Source organism: Poecilia latipinna, unplaced genomic scaffold (genome assembly GCF_001443285.1).
Source record: "Poecilia latipinna isolate Pla-1442-1.1 unplaced genomic scaffold, P_latipinna-1.0 Scaffold271, whole genome shotgun sequence".
NCBI classification, from domain to species: Eukaryota; Metazoa; Chordata; class Actinopteri; order Cyprinodontiformes; family Poeciliidae; genus Poecilia; species Poecilia latipinna.
Window position 1 is genome coordinate 131988 of NW_015112887.1, and position 17389 is coordinate 149376.

A 17389-nucleotide genomic window follows, 5' to 3' on the forward strand; every position below is an offset into this window, starting at 1 on the left:
TATATATACTTCTGAATTACTAAGATAAATTACCTTTGGAAATTTATTTAACACAGTTGATATGCACCTGTAAGCGACATTCATTCAGGTATTTTGGCATTGTTTGCTTTTAACGACCACAACTCAATAGTTGGCATTTATTGGCTAGATAAAATAAAGAAAAGTCATTGGATTACAGGTTAGACTCGACAGGCTCCACCAAATCAAACTGCAGGTTGATGAACTTTCGTGAGGTCACACTGAATCACCTCAGCTCCACCAGAATGAGCTGATAAAGGGAGGCTTGCTGTCATTTTCCATATAAGAAAAACTACTTCATCTTCCTTCTCTCTGAGTCTGTGTTGACCTAAAAATAGTAGTAGGGCAGATGCAGTTGACTATTATATTGAATTTCTGCAAACCTCAGACACTATACTCTATTTTTAGGTTTAGAATTTGCTCAACATTTTAGAGTGACAGAAACTGTTGATCTATATCGTAAAACTGAAGTCTAAATGGGAAAAATGTTGGCACATGAGAATTATCAGACGTTGTTTGATGCTTTGATCCTCATGCTTTGCCCATTCAGATCTTTGTTTCTTTTCTTTTTCCTTTATTTTAACTATTCTGAACCCTGGCATGCCTTCCCTTTCCATCCTTCCCCTCTTTTACCCATGTGTAAAGCCAGACTAATAGAGCCAGCGGTGCATGATCTGAGTGGCCTACATACTGCTCCCACAGCCCCTGTCTGCCTCCTCCCAGTTGCATCAGACAGAACACAGTCAAGCAGGGTTTGTGCACTGCTTGACCTTTGTCGGTCAGTAACATATTACAAATGCATGCTCACTCAGTCTTTATCTATGGGCAGATTAATTTCTCATTAATTTCAGCATTATTCACAACCCGTCCCCTGTGAGGAGAAAGATAACAGTGCTGCTATGTCATTGTAACATGGTTTAAGTTTTACAGGCTCAATCAAGGTCCTCAAAAACAACCATGAAAGGATATTTGTGAGATAGGAAATACAAGCTTCCCATAGCTGGTTTCTGTTCTTCCTCTGCATTGTTCTGCCTGTGTCCCATAAAAGCAAATCTTGCTTTATTTGCATGATTGACATATTTGGTTCCAAGGTTCTGCCTCTGCTAAAATATACAGAGTCTCTTAATAGCTCCATTGCGAACATCACATTTCCAGTCACTTAAGGTGCAAATGCAGCCTTCATCAAGAGCTAGATTTTATCCGGTAGGGCGCATCACTAGTAATTTGGTCCTTACTGGTACTTGCAACTTGTATAACAAAATGTGACATATCATTTCCTTTTTTGTTTTAAAGAATTGTGGTTTTTTTCCCCTCATAAAGTACCATATTTAAGGTTTACAAATTTTCATCTTATCAACCCAGAACAATTCTGGAGGAATTTTCTTTGGCCAAAAGAGTCACCTGCTAACTTTAGTGACGAAAACAATGTTTTGCAAAGGCTCCTGAATCTTTCCCAAAATGTTTGTTACATTCTTGAATTTGTGTATAGATGTTAAGTGTAAGGAGGGTCATTACCCGAGTGAGAAACCATCTACCATGTTGCAAAGAAGAATGGATAAAAAAAAAATCTATCCCTAGATGCTCAGAGCTGACTGCTTTCATGATTTGTGTTTGTTATGGCGTGGACCCAAACACAGAGAGGTGGATTCAGCAACTGAGTTTGATGATTTAATATAATTAATATCATGCGATAAAGTTGTTGTGACAAAATAGATAAAAAGTTTAAAGAGTTTGGATTCTGCTGCAAGGCTGTGAAAGCACATCTTGCTCCTAAGCGTAGTAATAGTGGCCTTTTTCTTAAGCACTTGGCTGTCATTGAGTCAATCCTCAACTCTTCTTAGTGCCACTAGAATCAAATGTGAGGGCTCCAGTCAGACTGATGAAGTTGAATCAAACTATGTCTGTAAAACAATAGAATCACGGTGTCCAAATTAAAATGACTAAAACTGTGCAGCACTTATATTTGCTGTGAGGATAGCACAATCCTCATAGCAATATTTTGCTAATCATAGAGTTGAATGCTATGCAATGTTACAAAATGACGTTATATTTTGTAACATTTTGACAAATTTCAAGGTTACAAATACATTTAAAGGCTACAAATACATTTGCAAGGCCCTGCAGGTGAGATAAGCAGCAAAAACTGAAATAAGAAGTGATAGAAAAATTCCATGAAGGTCAAGTTAGACATTTTATTTGGGTTTTAGCTCAGAGACGATGTATTATTTTTCTCAGATGTAAATAAAACTTTAATCATTAATCATTTTGTTGTTATTTAAAGAAAGAAAGTTCGTAGAGTGCTAAAACAGAAGCATACATGTATTTACGACTTACAGTGAATTCTCCTAATGACTTGGCTTTGCTCCCTGAATAAGTGGCTTGTGAGTGTTTCTGTGTCCTGACTTTGTCTGCAGTACGATGGAACCTCGACGATGAGCAAAAACACTGGAGGCTCAATTTAATGGAGAACCTGGCCACGGGCCTAGTTTTTATCATCGTGGTTGTCAACATCTTTATCACTGCCCTGGGAGTCCATCAACCAAACCGCAGCAGCTGACCAAGAACACATAAGTATGTTTGTTTGATCACATTATCGTCACGTTAAACCTCTATGGTCATTACACCCAAACTGCCAGCATATTTTTGGTCTTCTGCTCCTCTGAACTAACTTCCACCAGTCTACCTGACCTAAATACATACCGATCCCTCCAGACTGCTGTGGAAATTTCCACCAACAAACTAAAACAAAATTCTGCCGCTGGTCGTTTACCAGAAAATCATTGTCCTGCCCTGCTGCAAGCACAGCGAAAGAACAGCGAACCAAACAGAAACGACCATGGTGGCAAAGGTGGGCTGGTGCATCAACAACATATTTGTTGCTGGTGGACAAACAGAAGAGTGGACACAACAACAGTTAGGCACATGTGACTGTGCTCTGTCTGTCTCCCCAGCTGTCCTGCATTGACCCACGCAGAGCCGATGAACCCTCTCAAACCCCCAAAAACTGAACATATTTCAATTTTAATTGAGCTTATGGCTCAGAGCCGGAAGTGCGATCAGTAAAATAAATACATCTGTGCAGGGTGTGTCTGATATGCATCAAAGTTCAGACTCACCTTCATCAATATGTTGTTGTCCAACAGTTATTGGGCCAAAATATTCAGTTTAAACAAATGTTTGGCTTTACCCAGAATCCATCTGCTATGATCAAAGATGGACTGTGTGTGTGTGGTTCTCTGGACTGGCAGCAGCTGGTGAGTCACAGTCAACACGAATCAGACCCCAGCAGAACTGCTTGTTAAAGTGGAGGCTCTAATTAGGTTGTTTCATCTGTGTCATCAACACCACAATAAGTGACCAAGTCAGAGCCCTTTTTATGCACTGCAGTGACTGAAACAGAGAGGAATAATCAATTTTGCATATTTTCTACATCATTATCTAAATAATAGTTATTCACGGTTTTTCTTGTACGTAGCTCATTAATCAAATGTCTTTCACGTTACTTAATTTCCCTTTGGGATCGATAAAGTATTTTTGGATTGGAATCTTTCAGCTGTTGAGTGAAATGATTATGTGTTGATGATTTTCTTTAAGGAGCACAAGGTGGACACTTTATAAACAGATACAGACATTGTTGAATATTTGATTACATGTTACACTTTAAGACATTGTTTGGCCCAAAAATATACTTCTTCTATAGGTCTGGCAGATTATTTGACCACAAGTCTTATCAGACCAAATAACGCCTGTTTAAATTGACTGGTTTCCTAGTTTTAACACCATAAATTTATTTATGGTGTTATTTTTCTCTTCAAACACTAAACTATGTCCAAGTGTTATCATCCATCTGTTGACTTGAGGAGAAGCTGAAAAATTTAGAGGCAGTCCTCTGTCTTTACTATTCCATTTTTATGCCATTTTCAATCAATCAATCAATTAATCAATCAATCAATCAATCAATCAATCAATCAATCAACATTACATTTTCCACATCAGATTATGATTAATGTTTCATGATTAGGTTTCAAAATAAGCTCTAAACAGGTGGATTTTTAGAGCTGGATTTAAAGGAACTCAGTGTTTCAGCTGTTTTTCAGTTTTATGGAAGTTTGTTCCAGATTTGTGGTGCATAGAAGCTTGTTTGTATGTTTGAAATTCCTGGCTACGGACCAAATTTCCCCCTCTGTGGACAATAAAGGAACTGAACTGAATTAACAATTTATTTTAAGCAAAACATCAACACTGCTAGCAGATAAATAGCCTTCCACACCCCTGGTGTAGCAATATTTCTGCAGTATTTATTTACAAATGTTTAAATCCAGCTTTATATGCTTGTGTCATGCACACAGAACTCTCTTGTGCTTGCAAGTGAATGTATTTAATGCTACCTTACATTAATTTAACTTTACTCATCCGCTTTGTCATTATTAATTCATGAGCGCTGTTTGCTGCTTTTTATTGTCATCAGTATGGAAGACTAGAACATTGTCTCACAAAAGGTTATGAATGAAAAAGGAGCGCCCTCTAGTGGAAACATACGTAACCTTAGCCTCCTTAAGTACCACACTCAGAGACAGTTATGTAATTGTTGATAAATAAATAAATAAAAATCAATGGTTTTGCTTCTTTTTACTTTATTTCCTAATTTTAAGTATGCTCCAACATCATTAGAAGGCACTACTATTAACAGGCAAGATATTGTGCATTCAAGAAAATGTGTTGTTTCAACTAACCCTAAGCCTAACCCTAACCCTGCATTCAAGGAAACGTGTTGTGGGAAATGTTAACAGAACTGTGCTGCAAAAACTAGTGCAACTCAAGCAAAGCATGTTCACACTGACTATCAACCAAACAATCTGGTAGTCTGAGTCTAAATGAAACAAATTACAGCATGGGTGTCAAACTCCTGCCCAATGAGGTTGATGGGTGTCTTCTACTTTTAAGACTGGAAAATAACATCTGAAAGGAAAAATCTTGAAGTTGCAGAGCCCTTCAAGAGTACTGGAGTATGGCACTATTGAATGAGAAGAACTGAAAACAGTTTTGAAGATGTGCAGTTGCATGTTGACATGGTTATGCTATGTTTAACCTAGAGATGCAGCGATCATGCATTTCCTGGCCAATATCTTTCTGATTTTCTTTGAGGTCTGACATGCTGAATCTCATCTGATCCTGAGACAATAACAAAGAAACTATAGATGTGCTGCAGGCTAGTAGCAGTTTTGAATGACATGTCCCCAACTGTAAAATAAAAAAACAAAAATGATCAAGGTACATGCTGTTGGTTGATGCGATCCAGGAAATTGTGTAAGTTCTTAGACTTGATGGTTTTAATAAACAGGCTTCTTTTTCTCAGGTACTTAACCCGCTGATATCTGATCAAGTCAAAGGTAATATTGGCTTTTTGGTGCGTCTCAAGTAAATTACTAAGTTTCTCCCTGAAAAAGTTTTCCATACTAGGACAATAGCAGCACCATATCACTGGGCATAGGCAATGAGCAGAACAAAGATGCATGTGACAAGACCGAGACATTTAAAAAAAAATACGAATACATGCAGAAACGACTCAAGAGTTCTCTACAGAAGGAGATGTAAAACTGATTTGGCACAGTAGAGTAAAGTAGCACAGCTTGTTCTTCTGAAATATTTCAGTCTTGTTATTTCCCGACCTCCACATAGGAAATGAACACGTCCTTGGCATCTTTACCAAGTCTCACCGCAGAGCAGTGAAGGAATGCTTCCGTGCATCTGAGTCTCTGACCCTCTGTTAGCAGAAAGAGGGGAGAAAAGGGTTACAGACATATACATAAAGTGAGTGGAAATAAGTTTTCATGTTGCATGACTCACCTCCGTAATAATAGAGAAATGCAATGCCAACCGCAACGCTGAAACAACTCAGAAAGAAAATTGGTCCTTCACAAAGGAAAGAAAAAAAAATTACTCAGCTTTTACAAAAAAATATTTCAGTTACAAGGGTAAAAAAATATATATATCACGAGGTGGGAGTGCACCATCATTGTTTTCAGAGCCACATTTGAACTGTTTATGGTGACTGAGGCAATGCAGGGCAGAGGAAGCCCCCATTTAAACATGAACTTAACTCACCCACAAAACCAGAGCCCTGGATGTAAAAGAATGATGAATGGTGGGGCAGAATAGTGCAGTGGGCCCCACATTCTAATACTTCAGGGGTTAAAGGGTTCAGGAGCTCACAGAGCTTAAGTATGCATCAATGAAGTGAAACAGAATCCACACCAACACAAACTGTAAGGACATTACTTTAACAAAATATGCCATCAGGCAAGTAGCCGAGTTTTATTCCCACAGCAGGAGTCCAAAGACAGATTTAAAGTGTTTTCTTGGCTAATTAACAGTAATGTCTTTTTTTTAAGTCTACCAGGAGTGTGTGCTGTGCCTGTCTATTTTTGCTGCTCCTGTACTTCTGGATTGAGTTAATCTCAGTGAATAACAGGAATACAATTCAGTATTGGTGCATTTATTATTAATCATCAGGATGCAAAGCTTTGTAAGAGTATTTACACCCCAGAACTTCTCATTTTGTAAAGTTATAAAGACAAACTTTGGTGCATTTGAGATTTTGTGTGACAGGTCAAGTGGTGCAAATTTATAAAGTGAAAGAAAGCAGCATACATGAATTTCCGTTTTTGGAAAAAAACAAATCTAAAATATGGCGTTCACTATAGTTATGACTGCAGGTCCTTTCAGATATGTCTACTAGCTTTCCAGATAAAGAGAATGAAAGTTAACTTGTTTTTTTTTTTTTTTGTAAAATAGGTCAGACTGGATAGAGTCTGAATGGTTTCTGCAGCAATGTCTTTATCCTGCCGGATTTCGATAAAGGTCAGATTTTGAAGTGCATGACTAATAATGGAAGTCAAATTACTAGCAGAGTTACTAGCTTCTTGGCTGCATTTTTTGAGTAATGCTTTCCATGTCCAGCTTGCCAGATTAAGTGGGCAGCCATGTCTTGGCAAACTGGCAGGTAAATGTAAAGTTTCCCATGAAATGTTCAAAGAATGGGACATTGTTTTGCAACAGGTTAAGTAAAAAAAACTGCCTGCCGTTTAGCTGTGTGCAGTACGTTGTAGTTTGTGGTTGTAATGTAACAAGTGTAAAAAAGTTCAAGGTTCCGTTGCATGATTCTGTATAAAACACCTCTTGCAATTAGCATAAAGCTTGTAACTGGATTCACCTCTGTCGTTAAGCACACATCTCTCTGGGATGACAGCCACATTGATTGCACTTCTTGACTCAGTCATCTCTGAAACAAAGAATCATAAAGGTTAAACGGCACCAGCCACACTTCAGCTGCAAACTTCAAGCAGAAGGCGACAGCTCTCTGACTCTGGTGCATCTTAAACATGATCCGCCTACAGAAATAAATATGGACCTTACTACAGCACAGAAGCATTTCTTTTCAAACAGTCAGTCTTTAAAAGTCACAAGATGATGTGTCTGTACACGTCGCCGTGACGCACATGACACTTGGCTTTGTCAGGAAACTGATGTCACAGCCAAAATCTGCTGCAACATTTCTGCTCCAGTTTATAAAAAATGCAGTGTCTGATTTGACAAAGCCACAACTTTGAGAAGGATTCTCACTCAAGCTCAGCGCTTTACCTCTTTCTCTAATTCTAGTGGGCAGACTGAAGTAAACGTCCTCTGCTTGGATGTGGAGTGCTCTGTAGAACTCGTAGCATGCATCGTCTCCTTTCTCACGCAGGTGCTGCAGCAGCTCACGTAGCCGCTCTGTAGTGGGGACTCTCAGGCTTCTGAACTGCAGAGAGACAGACAAACGTACAATCAGAGGAAATATGTGTGACCTCCTTGAGGTGGCAGAACTCTCGCACTGTTAATAATGCATATCTTTTGAGGCAAAAATAAATATGTCTGCTGCTTCTATGCCAATGTATTATGGAAGTATGATTTCTGAATGCCTCTTCATGCCTCTGTAACTAACTTTAGAAGCTATACAGAAGCTAGTTGTTGAGCATACTAGGAAAAAGCCTTTTTTGTCTTACCATTAAAAGTTTTCTAAACTGGCAAAGATTGAGTTTTTCTGTCATAATGGCATTTATAAGGAAGGACCCAAGTGTTGGCCACAGGTAGATGTAGACGATTTGAACAACGGATTAGAGAAATTACTAGCAAAAAGTGCAGAAAAGTACCTAATGGTGGAAGATCTGTGATGCTACGGGCTTTTTACTTTTAAGAGCCTGCTATTGTACCTTGAAAGTGTACAACACAACGGAGGCTTGGAAATACCTGAGTATTATATCAGTATTTGTCATCTGTAAGATTTGAATCACTTGTTGGCCACCACAGCACATTAACACCGTCAGTGTTTTTACAAATGTATTTGCCTAAAACCAGATGAATCGTGCAAAACCTAAAACAGTTGTATTTTGTAATTTAAGTGCAAAGACTTCTGAATGTTTATTTGTACTTCATAAATATAGTGACCTTGCAGGCTTCCTTGTCACTGAGTATCTGGGGGTAGATCCTGTTGAGTTGCAGCACCAGACTGTCAACCAGTTCAGTGTCCATCCTCTGGTTAGAGCACAGAAACTGGGCGTCACTCTGGAGCTGCTCTTCATAGCCTCCCATGTCTGGACAGCACAGATAAAGAAAACATAAATATAATTTATTCAACATGAAAGCAGATCAAGGCTAACTTTGTGCTTTAACGGGTTTACAAAGCTCAGTTCCAGTTTGTAATTCAGAAACGAAACCCTGTGCTTCTCCTCTTTCATTATTTTGTTGAAGGTTAATTCTACAAACAAAAGTGACTGATTCTAAACCACTTCCTTACACTAATTGTTACACATTAAGGTTTAGCTATTTTTAGGACGTGTTGCAACCTGCATTTACTTTTATTTTAAGGGGTTTTGCTAAGTAAACACTTTCAACACTTATGAAAAAAGTGAAAAACACTGTTTTCACCCACAGATGTTATCGATTTACTTCCTAAAGAGGATCTGTTATGCAAAATTCCCTTTTGCAGGTTTTTGTACTTCCATGTGGCTCTCTACAGCTCCTAGAAATAATAGAAGCTGTTTACAGACACCAAGAAAACGAGCCGTTTCAAAAAATCCCCCGATCATTAAGTCACAATCGGTGGGCACTGCTAGCAACCCATGGATCTATCCTAATTTGCATAACAGGTTCCCTTTAATGTCAGCTGTGTTTAGTAACTTGTACACTTTATTGCCTGTCATATTAGTGGTCTACAGTGTGAAATGCTTGAGAACTACTGCTCTAAACTAAAAATACTAGTTTCCCATCCACTGATAGCGTGCAGCTAACTGGGCAGTGCAGATTTTATGTCTCAACTTAAATAGTTAATCTGGCCTGGCATTATCCCTGCTCTGGAAATAAATTACTAAGAGGTTTATTACCACATTTAGCAAAGTGAATACAGATGCAACAAATATAGCTGTTGTTTCAGTTTCACCAACCTACGTATGTATGTATGTATGTATGTATGTATGTATGTATGTATGTATGTATGTATGTATGTATCTATCTATCTATCTATGGGCAAAAAATATCAAATCGTTTTTTATAGGAATTCATAAAAATGCATTTCAGAACCATTTTTCAGAACATTTTCTCCTACAATTACATCCCTGCAACACAGCTCTACAAGTGATCAGCTAGTTTGATCGTGCTAAGTGTGGATAAAATCGCCTAATAAAAAGTAACCACACGTCCAAGCATCTTACCTTTGATCGTCAGTTGTGCCACACCAAACAAACGGCATGTGGGATTCACTTTAAATTCCTCGGAGAGACTGTCTCTGTCGCACGCCGCGACCTGACTGACCTCCATGGCAGGATAACGGTAGATTACACCCGGACAAGCAGCGGGGAGGCTGCCGCTTTCAGCTGCAAACACGGACTCACCCAGGCACCTAGACAGTTAATCTAATATACCATCAAAGCCCCACATACTTAAGCGCACAACTCCTTCTTAAAAGTATTTAATTTATTAGAATTATTTACATGTTGGTTGCATCTATTAAAAATCAGAACACTTGCAAACTTGATTCCAGTATGTTGACATTTTTTTTCCCCCAGTAAGCACACTTTTAACCTTACGCACAGGGGTAAGAAGCAGTGTCAGGAGTTTGCATTTACAACATGCCAGGCGTATTAAAAGCGTATTAGTTCCGAGTTTCCACCAGGGGGCAGTGTGCCATCGCAGTTTGATTTGCTGAACGCCTTTCAGAACACAGTGTTTGTAAGCGACCATAACACCACAGACATCCAGATTTTATTTTATTTTATTTTTTTCACATTACATGCTGACGTGATTTCACTCAAAATCTGAGCTGACGGTGTTAAACATGAGTGAACATCACACAAGATCTCAAAATGGCTCTGTCAGCAAAGCATTCTCACACCGATATGATCCTGATGGAAACTTCTTTGGGGTTTATATTGCCGTTTGTGTTTATACTCCTCGTGACTGATGGGTTGACTTCAGATATATCACAGTGTTGTCCTCCATACTGCCACACCAGTCCCGACCCCGCCGCTGAGAAGTGAACCAGTCCTGAACTGGCAGCTGGACAGAAGGAGAGAGGAGGTCCTGGGTACTCAGGGGGACGAGTCGGCGGGTTTTCGGGTAAGAGAGGCTGATCGTATTCCTGTCCAGGAAGAGCTGCAAGTGAAGGTGGAGGGGGTCCGTGGATGTACTGCTGCTGACATCTGTGAAGGAGGAGATGCTCATGTTTCTTTGAAACTGTCAAGCAAATTAGGGTTGATTTTTATTTATTTTTGCTAGAAATGTGCCTTTACCTGCAGGGTGGAACGCTGTTACACGGGGCTGAGTTTGCTGGCTCCCACAAAGGCAGCATCTTCTCCTCTGCGTTATTGTTGTTGTTGTTCCGGCCTTTATGACTGTAACGAGACAAGCTGTCCTCCTGGTGCTGGTCCTGACCCTCCCATGGAAGATCATCGCCCTCTCTGGTATCAAAAATGAATTGAGACCTAAACGTCAGAACTTTAGCTTTAATCTTTCAAACAAGACCCTGGTAGTTAGATCAGAAGCATGGAACATCGAGGTTGGACTTTGTCTAGGCCATTCTATCACGGGTATTATGTCTTACAATAACAAAAACGCATATCTATAGCAAGATACTGCCACCACCAAGCTTCACAGTGGGAGTGGTTTATGTAAGATGATGTGTAAGATGCATTCAAATATTCAAACTAACTTTAAGCAGTTAGTTTGGTCTCATCTAACCAGGGGATCTGGTAACCAGTCATTTAAGAGCAACCAATAACCTAATTCTTATTTTAATGTACTAAAATCAATAATGTAAATATTTTTGAGTATGTAAAGAAATAATATTTTGCTATTAGTGAAAGAAGTAATGTTATTTGGGTTGTTATTACATTATTAATGCAGCACTGATTTAAAAAAAAAAAGATGACAATGTAATAATATGTAAAAAATAAAGTGCCATAGATTGTTATCATATTGGGTCTTACAAACATATTTACGGAGAGAGACTGCTGTATAGAAAGTATCACTGAATGAATGTCTACTCTACGGGATCAACGATAGAAGATTTTTGATTGATAAACTTCACAGAAAAGCAAAACAAATCTTTTATTTCCTTGAAATTCCCATTAAATTGTCCCATTAAAGTACCATATTACTAGTGACTGCAGCTGTTATATCATCACAGATTTTTCTTTGTGCTACCCAAATAACATTATTATATTAGTCACTTTATTAAAGTTAAAATAGCTAAAATGAGGCTGTTAATGGCAGGTATCACATTATTGCTCAATATTACACTAATGATTGCTACACACCTTCTTCCGAATATCTGTTGTGTCCCTGCATGTGTTATGGTCAACCTTTAACATGCTATTTCCTAAATAGCATGCCTTCTGACAGCACTGGATTACACTGGATTTTAAATGCATGCGACACTCATCAGTTTTTTTTTTCTTCTTAAGTAAACATTGTATCATTTGTGACCATTTAAAAACCTTCACCTTGTCCAAGGTGCATTTAGTGGACTACTTACACACATTTATTACAGCAGGACTAGATGAAAATGTTCATTAATCATCTTACCTCCTTCGCTTTTTATGTTTATCCTTTTCGGTGCATTCAAGCAAACAGCAGGTGATGAAGCCCACAGACATGAGCAAGATTATTCCCGAGCTTATAATGGATGCCAGGACAGCCACACGGTAACCATAGTCTTCATAGGGGGCCAGAGCTGCACAGTGACAAAAGATTGGATCAGTTTATCAGTTTTGTTTGTTTTGTTCACTTAGAAAATCAAATGATCAGTTTCAGAATGAGAAAAATCTGACATGCACCACCACCCTGTCTTTGGTGTACAAACTGTGCCTGTTACATATGTAAACATCATTATTCTTTAACTGCTGCAGACTGACAGGTTTAAACATGTTTTCAGGCCATGTTTATGCTAGTTTATCAACCGGGAAAACAAACTAAAAGCACATTTTCAAGTTTTATTTTCTGTGTGACATGAAAAGGTCTCTTTCATATCTCTTTCTCTCTGCTAATTCAGCCTAAAACAAGTACTGCTAAGCATAATACAGAAACAACAAAGTTGTTGCAACTCTAGAGTTAACTTCAAATTTCTGTCCACAAGAATCTTTTGCAACATCACATAGCTTCACTTGTAGCCTTAATTACATGTCTAATATTGCAGGCTGCATCTTTAGGGAACTATTAACCCTTTTCTGTCTGCATCAGCTGCCATATTAGGCCTTTGTTTTAACTACTCTGTTTCTACTTACGCCGACAGAAGGTCTCCCCGTCCCATTGGGTGCTGTTGGTGCCCATGACACACGTCAAATCTTTGCCCACCAGTTTGTGTTTAGCTGGGCACTGCAGGGAAATGACTGTTCCCACATTGGTCCCGTTGCCCCGAATGATCCTTTGGGTCCCCACAGCCGGCAGGGGCCTCGGTGTGCACTGAGCCTGCGGACCGCCTAGAGAAGAGAGTTGGAGGTCAGTCGGTAAGGAACTAATAACAGACGCAGCTTCTGGGGTGGGCATGTTACGTGCCGCTAATGTGAAATGGGCTTGAAGTTCACTCAAAAGTTAGATAGCTGTGGAAGGGACAGGGATGATTCATGATTCATTCTCTTTGCACAACAACGACTCAGGGTGAAACAGATGGTCAAAAACTGACAAGGAAGCGCTGGAGAGGAGAACGGCGCGGTCATTCCACAGCTATCAGCACCGAAGCCCTGCAAGGCGACACAGCAGTACGTGACAAAACCGCAGCCCCCCCTTCCAGCAGCCTCGTGCATGCTGCATCGACTGCAACTGTATCAAAGCAGGAAGTGTGATAAATCATTGAACACATGGCCCCTGAGGTTGATGGAAACTCACACACCATCTGGAACCTAAACAACTGGATGTCATACCATCACGGTGTTCAGCAGACTGCTCAGGCATTCACTATGATGAACTGTATGACTTCATCATGAAACAAGCTTATGAGCGGTAAACAGTGATGTCACAGCAGGAGGATTCGTTTCAGCAGTCATCTTGTTTATTGTGAAGAACTGGTTTTCAGCTAACAAATAGAGGTTGTTTTTTTTTTTTTTGAAAGCCCATCAACCTTTTCCACAATTTATCTCAATAAAACCCCAAACTTTCATAAATTTTAATTGGAAACTTCTGTGACAGTCCAATATAAATACTGCATAGTGGAGAAGTGGAAGGATGTTATTCATTTGTTTTAAGGTTTCGTTTTACTGAAAACAACCAGCACCTGTGAGCCAGAAAAAAATAAATAAAATCCTCATTCTCCTAATGTGTCAGATCGAATGGGTAAAATATATGAACATTAGTTTTTAACTCTTGCCTGGACTTTGACAGGTGCATACTAAGACATAAACATGCAATGACTTGAACCATTTTATTATAGTTCTTGCTAATATTTGTCATTCTCGTACTGGAAGGTGAACCTCCACCCAAAACTAGTCTTTTCACGCCTCTTACATTTTTTTTTTTTAACCAGAATTTTCCTGGATTTAGCATTATCAACTCTGACCAGCTTCCCAGACCCCTCCTGAAGAAAAGGGTCTTATCCTTGGTGTGCTAAAGGTGACGTGGGGTGTTAGTTTCCTCCACAGGTTGCAGTTAGCATGTAGGGCAGGAAGTTTCAAGTTATACTGTGAAACTGTGTTTTTCTTTTTTTTTACCCAAACCTACCAACTTCGGTAACACTTTATTTGAAGGGGGCTGAATAAAACTGTCATGACACTTTCATAAACATGACATAACATGTCATGAACATGAATAAGCATTCATGAATATTTATGAATGTTGTCATAAAGCGTCATTCGGTAAATTATGACACTTTTAATTCAAAATGTCTTTGTTATGACAACTTGACATTAACCAGGAAATCATTACTGTTTAAACTTTACCTTTAATAACATAAAGTTACCTAATTTTTAAAGTGCAATCAGTAATACTTTTATAACAAATTTACATCAGTAATGATTTCCTGGTTAATGTCAAGTTGTCATAACAAAGACATTTTGAATAATGTCAACTTTGTTTTAAAAATGTCATAATTTACCGAATGACGCTCAATGACAAAGGTCATAAATATTCATGAAGGCTTATTCATGTTCATGACAGGTGTTTATGACAGTGTCATGTCAGTCTTATTCAACCCCCTTCAAATAAAGTGTTACCCAAACTTCACCACTTTATTCCTGCTGAGATCCTTTGTCTTTAAGATGCTTTTTGTTCTGTTCTACAATAAAATTGTGAGCCCTACAAAGCACAGCTGGATTTATTCTGAGATGACATTAGATAGGTTGACTTTATTCAAGTACTAAATAACTTCTGGTGGTAGGTACCGTGGATTTCTTTAAGGGTATCAGGGTAAAGGAGACTAAACATAAATATTTAGAAAAGCAATGTAAAAAACAAAAACAAAAAAGATGCATCTTCATTGTCCTACTGCACGATTATGCATTATTTTTTTATGTTCTTATGTTTTCCGTTACATGAAATTCAAATAAAGTACTACAGTTTGTGTGTAAACAGTTTCAAGAGGTATGGAAACTTAGGCAGCACTCGCCATGTGGTGCACCTGATCACAAAAACTGAATTTACTGTCAGGAAACAACAGAAAAGAAAAAGACAAACCGAGAACATATTTTCTCTCACTGACCAGATCTTAAAATGGGACAACTGGGATAAAACAAAACAGGGCTACTCCCATGTTCACTGTCAGTATTACCTAATCACAACCACATTTATGCAACACATGGACACATTTTAGATCAAATTAGAAAGTGTATGGGTTTCATGTGGATGTTTTGTAAAGGATTTCCAGCTGTGCATCATTTTTCATACCCCTTTACTTCCTAGTTCTTTCTTCCTACCTTTCTTTCTTCCTTTCTTTTTAATTCTAATGAGGTTACACTAGATGGTTTTGAGGATATTGAACAGGGAGGTCCACTTTTAAACTCCTTATCTCCTTATCGCTCTCTGACACGCATGCAGAGTACATTTAATTTCTAAAACGGACATTTTTTGGGTGAAACTTGTGATCAAGAAGCATGAGAAAGAAACTGACACCAAAGTGCCAAACCCTCTCCTGTAGTCTCCAATAAATCCAAAAAGGCTTGATCCTACAAACATAAAGGCGCTCTTCAGTTTGTCTTACCTTGTTTGCTCCGGGTGCGGATGTCTTCTTTATTCTCTAGCCTCACATCTGCTACTGAGGCCGTGGCTGCGGACATGTTGGTAGCAGGCAGATGCGCCCACACTCCGCTCTCCTTTTTGACGCGCGTAAAGGCAAAGCTCCTGGACTCCCTCTGTCTTACTCGCTGCCTGGGAGGGCTTTTGGCTTCAGCGTCCTCGGTTTCTCCGAGTGATAGAGCTCTTCAGCCACAGCGTCCTCCCTGCGAGCCGCTCCGCCTCGCTGTAACTTCAGACTGGGTGGCGCGCGGCTGCGGAACTGCTGTCGCGCGAGCGGATAAACAGTCGGGACCTTGTCAACCAAAGTAGAACAGAGTCTGTGGATTATGTCAGGTTGGGGCGTGAGTGAGCAGAATAGCAGTCAAGACACATTTCTTGTCTGCATTTCTGGAACTACATTTAACCTGAGCTTCACCCTCAGCATTTTATTAAAATAAGTGCAGCCTTCAGACGTCACCTGATTAATAAAAATAATTCATCAACGTGTATTTAAAAAAAAAAATTAACTTTAAGCTAAACCCAGCTGTCCTCTTTGTTCATCAGTGAACAATGAGCATCACAAAGATCAAGAACTCTAATCTGTTATTTGAAAAATATAAAGATGTCACAACACCAACCCTTACAAAACATTGCCCACAAGCTAAATGGGCAGACCAGGCAAGGAGAGAAACAGCTAAAATAAAATAAAAAAATCTCATGAGGAGGAGCTGAAGAAATGTATGCTTAGGCAGGATACAAAGATGACAGGAGAACTCTTAGATTTCTATCTAAAAACGTGAAAGAACAGGAAGTCAAAGAAAGTGATAAGCTAAGTGAACAAGTTTCCACAAGCCTGCTACTGGTCTGATGAGAACTAAAATAGCGGTTTTTGGTTTGAGTGCAAAAATGTGTGGAGAAAGACAAAGTGAGTACATCATCCACACTGTGAAACATAATGGTGGCAGTATCATGCAGTGAAGGGATGCTTCTCTTTAGCACAGACAGTGAAGCTCAGAAGTGTTGAGTCTCGCCTTCCAGCAGCCCCTAAGCACATCTTAGTTTACAAAATATGAAGGATTTTAATTTTTTTTTTAATGTTTAGAAAATCACACATCATTTTCACTCAACTTCATGTTATTCACTCTTGTTTTGACCATCACATAAAGTCCTAATAAGATGAAATGAGTTTTGTGGTTGAAATGAGACTATAAGGGAACATGAATACTTTTTTTAGAAACTGTAGTGTAGTTACTGTATATCACAAATTTTACCACGTTAGCCTCTGAATAGTTTTTTTCAGAAATTATCTTTTGAAGTATTGTGCTTGATGAAAATACGTAGAATTGTCAAGCTACTACATATTATTCCCTCCAAAGATAACTTTGTTAATGAGTTTATGCACCATTTTATCGTATTATGTGAACAAACTTTGTCACTTCCCTTTCTTTTTCTCACTTCATCATACTTCTGAAACTGTTTTTCGATACAGCTTTTGACAGAGGGTGTCAGCATGTTAGAACAAGATTTTGTGATTGTATTCCGCCTGCTGCAATGAGATAAGAAATAAAATAACATGTTATGGTGTCAATAAACAAAAAATTACCAGATTTCAAATAGCTAAGGTAGAAAAATGTTAGAA

General features: G+C 38.8%; 3 protein-coding genes across 5 annotated transcripts in view; 1 reads left to right on the plus strand and 2 right to left on the minus strand.

The window, feature by feature from the left end:
* The window catches only part of LOC106948077 (ninjurin-1), a 19647-nt gene extending 15686 nt beyond the window's left edge, over positions 1–3961 (plus strand). The window contains exon 3 of the mRNA XM_015033538.1: positions 2433–3961. Within this exon, the coding sequence (XP_014889024.1) occupies positions 2433–2575 (143 nt within the window). The 3' untranslated portion in view covers positions 2576–3961. The remainder of the gene's footprint in view (positions 1–2432) is intronic.
* A 674-nt stretch (positions 3962–4635) lies between these two features.
* On the minus strand, positions 4636–10021 carry LOC106948076 (bcl10-interacting CARD protein-like). Of its 2 annotated transcripts, none has more exons than XM_015033536.1 (6): positions 9765–10021; positions 8503–8648; positions 7660–7816; positions 7232–7300; positions 5866–5931; positions 4636–5782 (listed from the first exon to the last, which is right to left on the minus strand). In XM_015033536.1, the coding sequence occupies exons 1-6, from the start codon at positions 9868–9870 to the stop codon at positions 5676–5678; spliced, it is 651 nt and encodes a 216-aa protein (XP_014889022.1). In that variant the 5' UTR covers positions 9871–10021; the 3' UTR covers positions 4636–5675. The 2 variants fall into 2 exon arrangements, with proteins under 2 accessions (XP_014889022.1, XP_014889023.1); XM_015033537.1 differs by having other exon boundaries at positions 7660–7811; positions 9765–9853.
* Positions 10022–10306: 285 nt separating this feature from the next.
* susd3 (sushi domain containing 3) lies at positions 10307–16196 on the minus strand. 2 transcript variants are annotated; one of them, XM_015033533.1, is made up of 5 exons: positions 15737–16196; positions 12834–13028; positions 12136–12283; positions 10842–11033; positions 10307–10751 (listed from the first exon to the last, which is right to left on the minus strand). In XM_015033533.1, exons 1-5 carry the CDS (start codon positions 15810–15812, stop codon positions 10439–10441), a joined length of 924 nt encoding a protein of 307 aa, XP_014889019.1. In that variant the 5' UTR covers positions 15813–16196; the 3' UTR covers positions 10307–10438. The 2 variants fall into 2 exon arrangements, with proteins under 2 accessions (XP_014889019.1, XP_014889021.1); XM_015033535.1 differs by having other exon boundaries at positions 10842–11009; positions 15737–16106.
* Positions 16197–17389: the final 1193 nt, after the last annotated feature.

What these genes read in the sequence shown, in the direction of transcription:
- LOC106948076 (XM_015033536.1), bottom strand. Translation starts at nt 9,870, where the DNA reads ATGGAGGTCAGTCAGGTCGCGGCGTGCGACAGAGACAGTCTCTCCGAG. An exon ending in GTGACAAGGAAGCCTGCAAG is followed by an intron (nt 7,817 to 8,502) that starts GTCACTATATTT and finishes GTCTCTCTGCAG; the next exon opens with TTCAGAAGCCTGAGAGTCCC. An exon ending in ATGTGTGCTTAACGACAGAG is followed by an intron (nt 5,932 to 7,231) that starts GTGAATCCAGTT and finishes TCCTTTGTGAAG; the next exon opens with GACCAATTTTCTTTCTGAGT.
- susd3 (XM_015033533.1), bottom strand. Translation starts at nt 15,812, where the DNA reads ATGTCCGCAGCCACGGCCTCAGTAGCAGATGTGAGGCTAGAGAATAAA. An exon ending in CCGCACCCGGAGCAAACAAG is followed by an intron (nt 13,029 to 15,736) that starts GTAAGACAAACT and finishes TCTCTTCTCTAG; the next exon opens with GCGGTCCGCAGGCTCAGTGC. An exon ending in AACAGCGTTCCACCCTGCAG is followed by an intron (nt 10,752 to 10,841) that starts GTAAAGGCACAT and finishes CCTCCTTCACAG; the next exon opens with ATGTCAGCAGCAGTACATCC.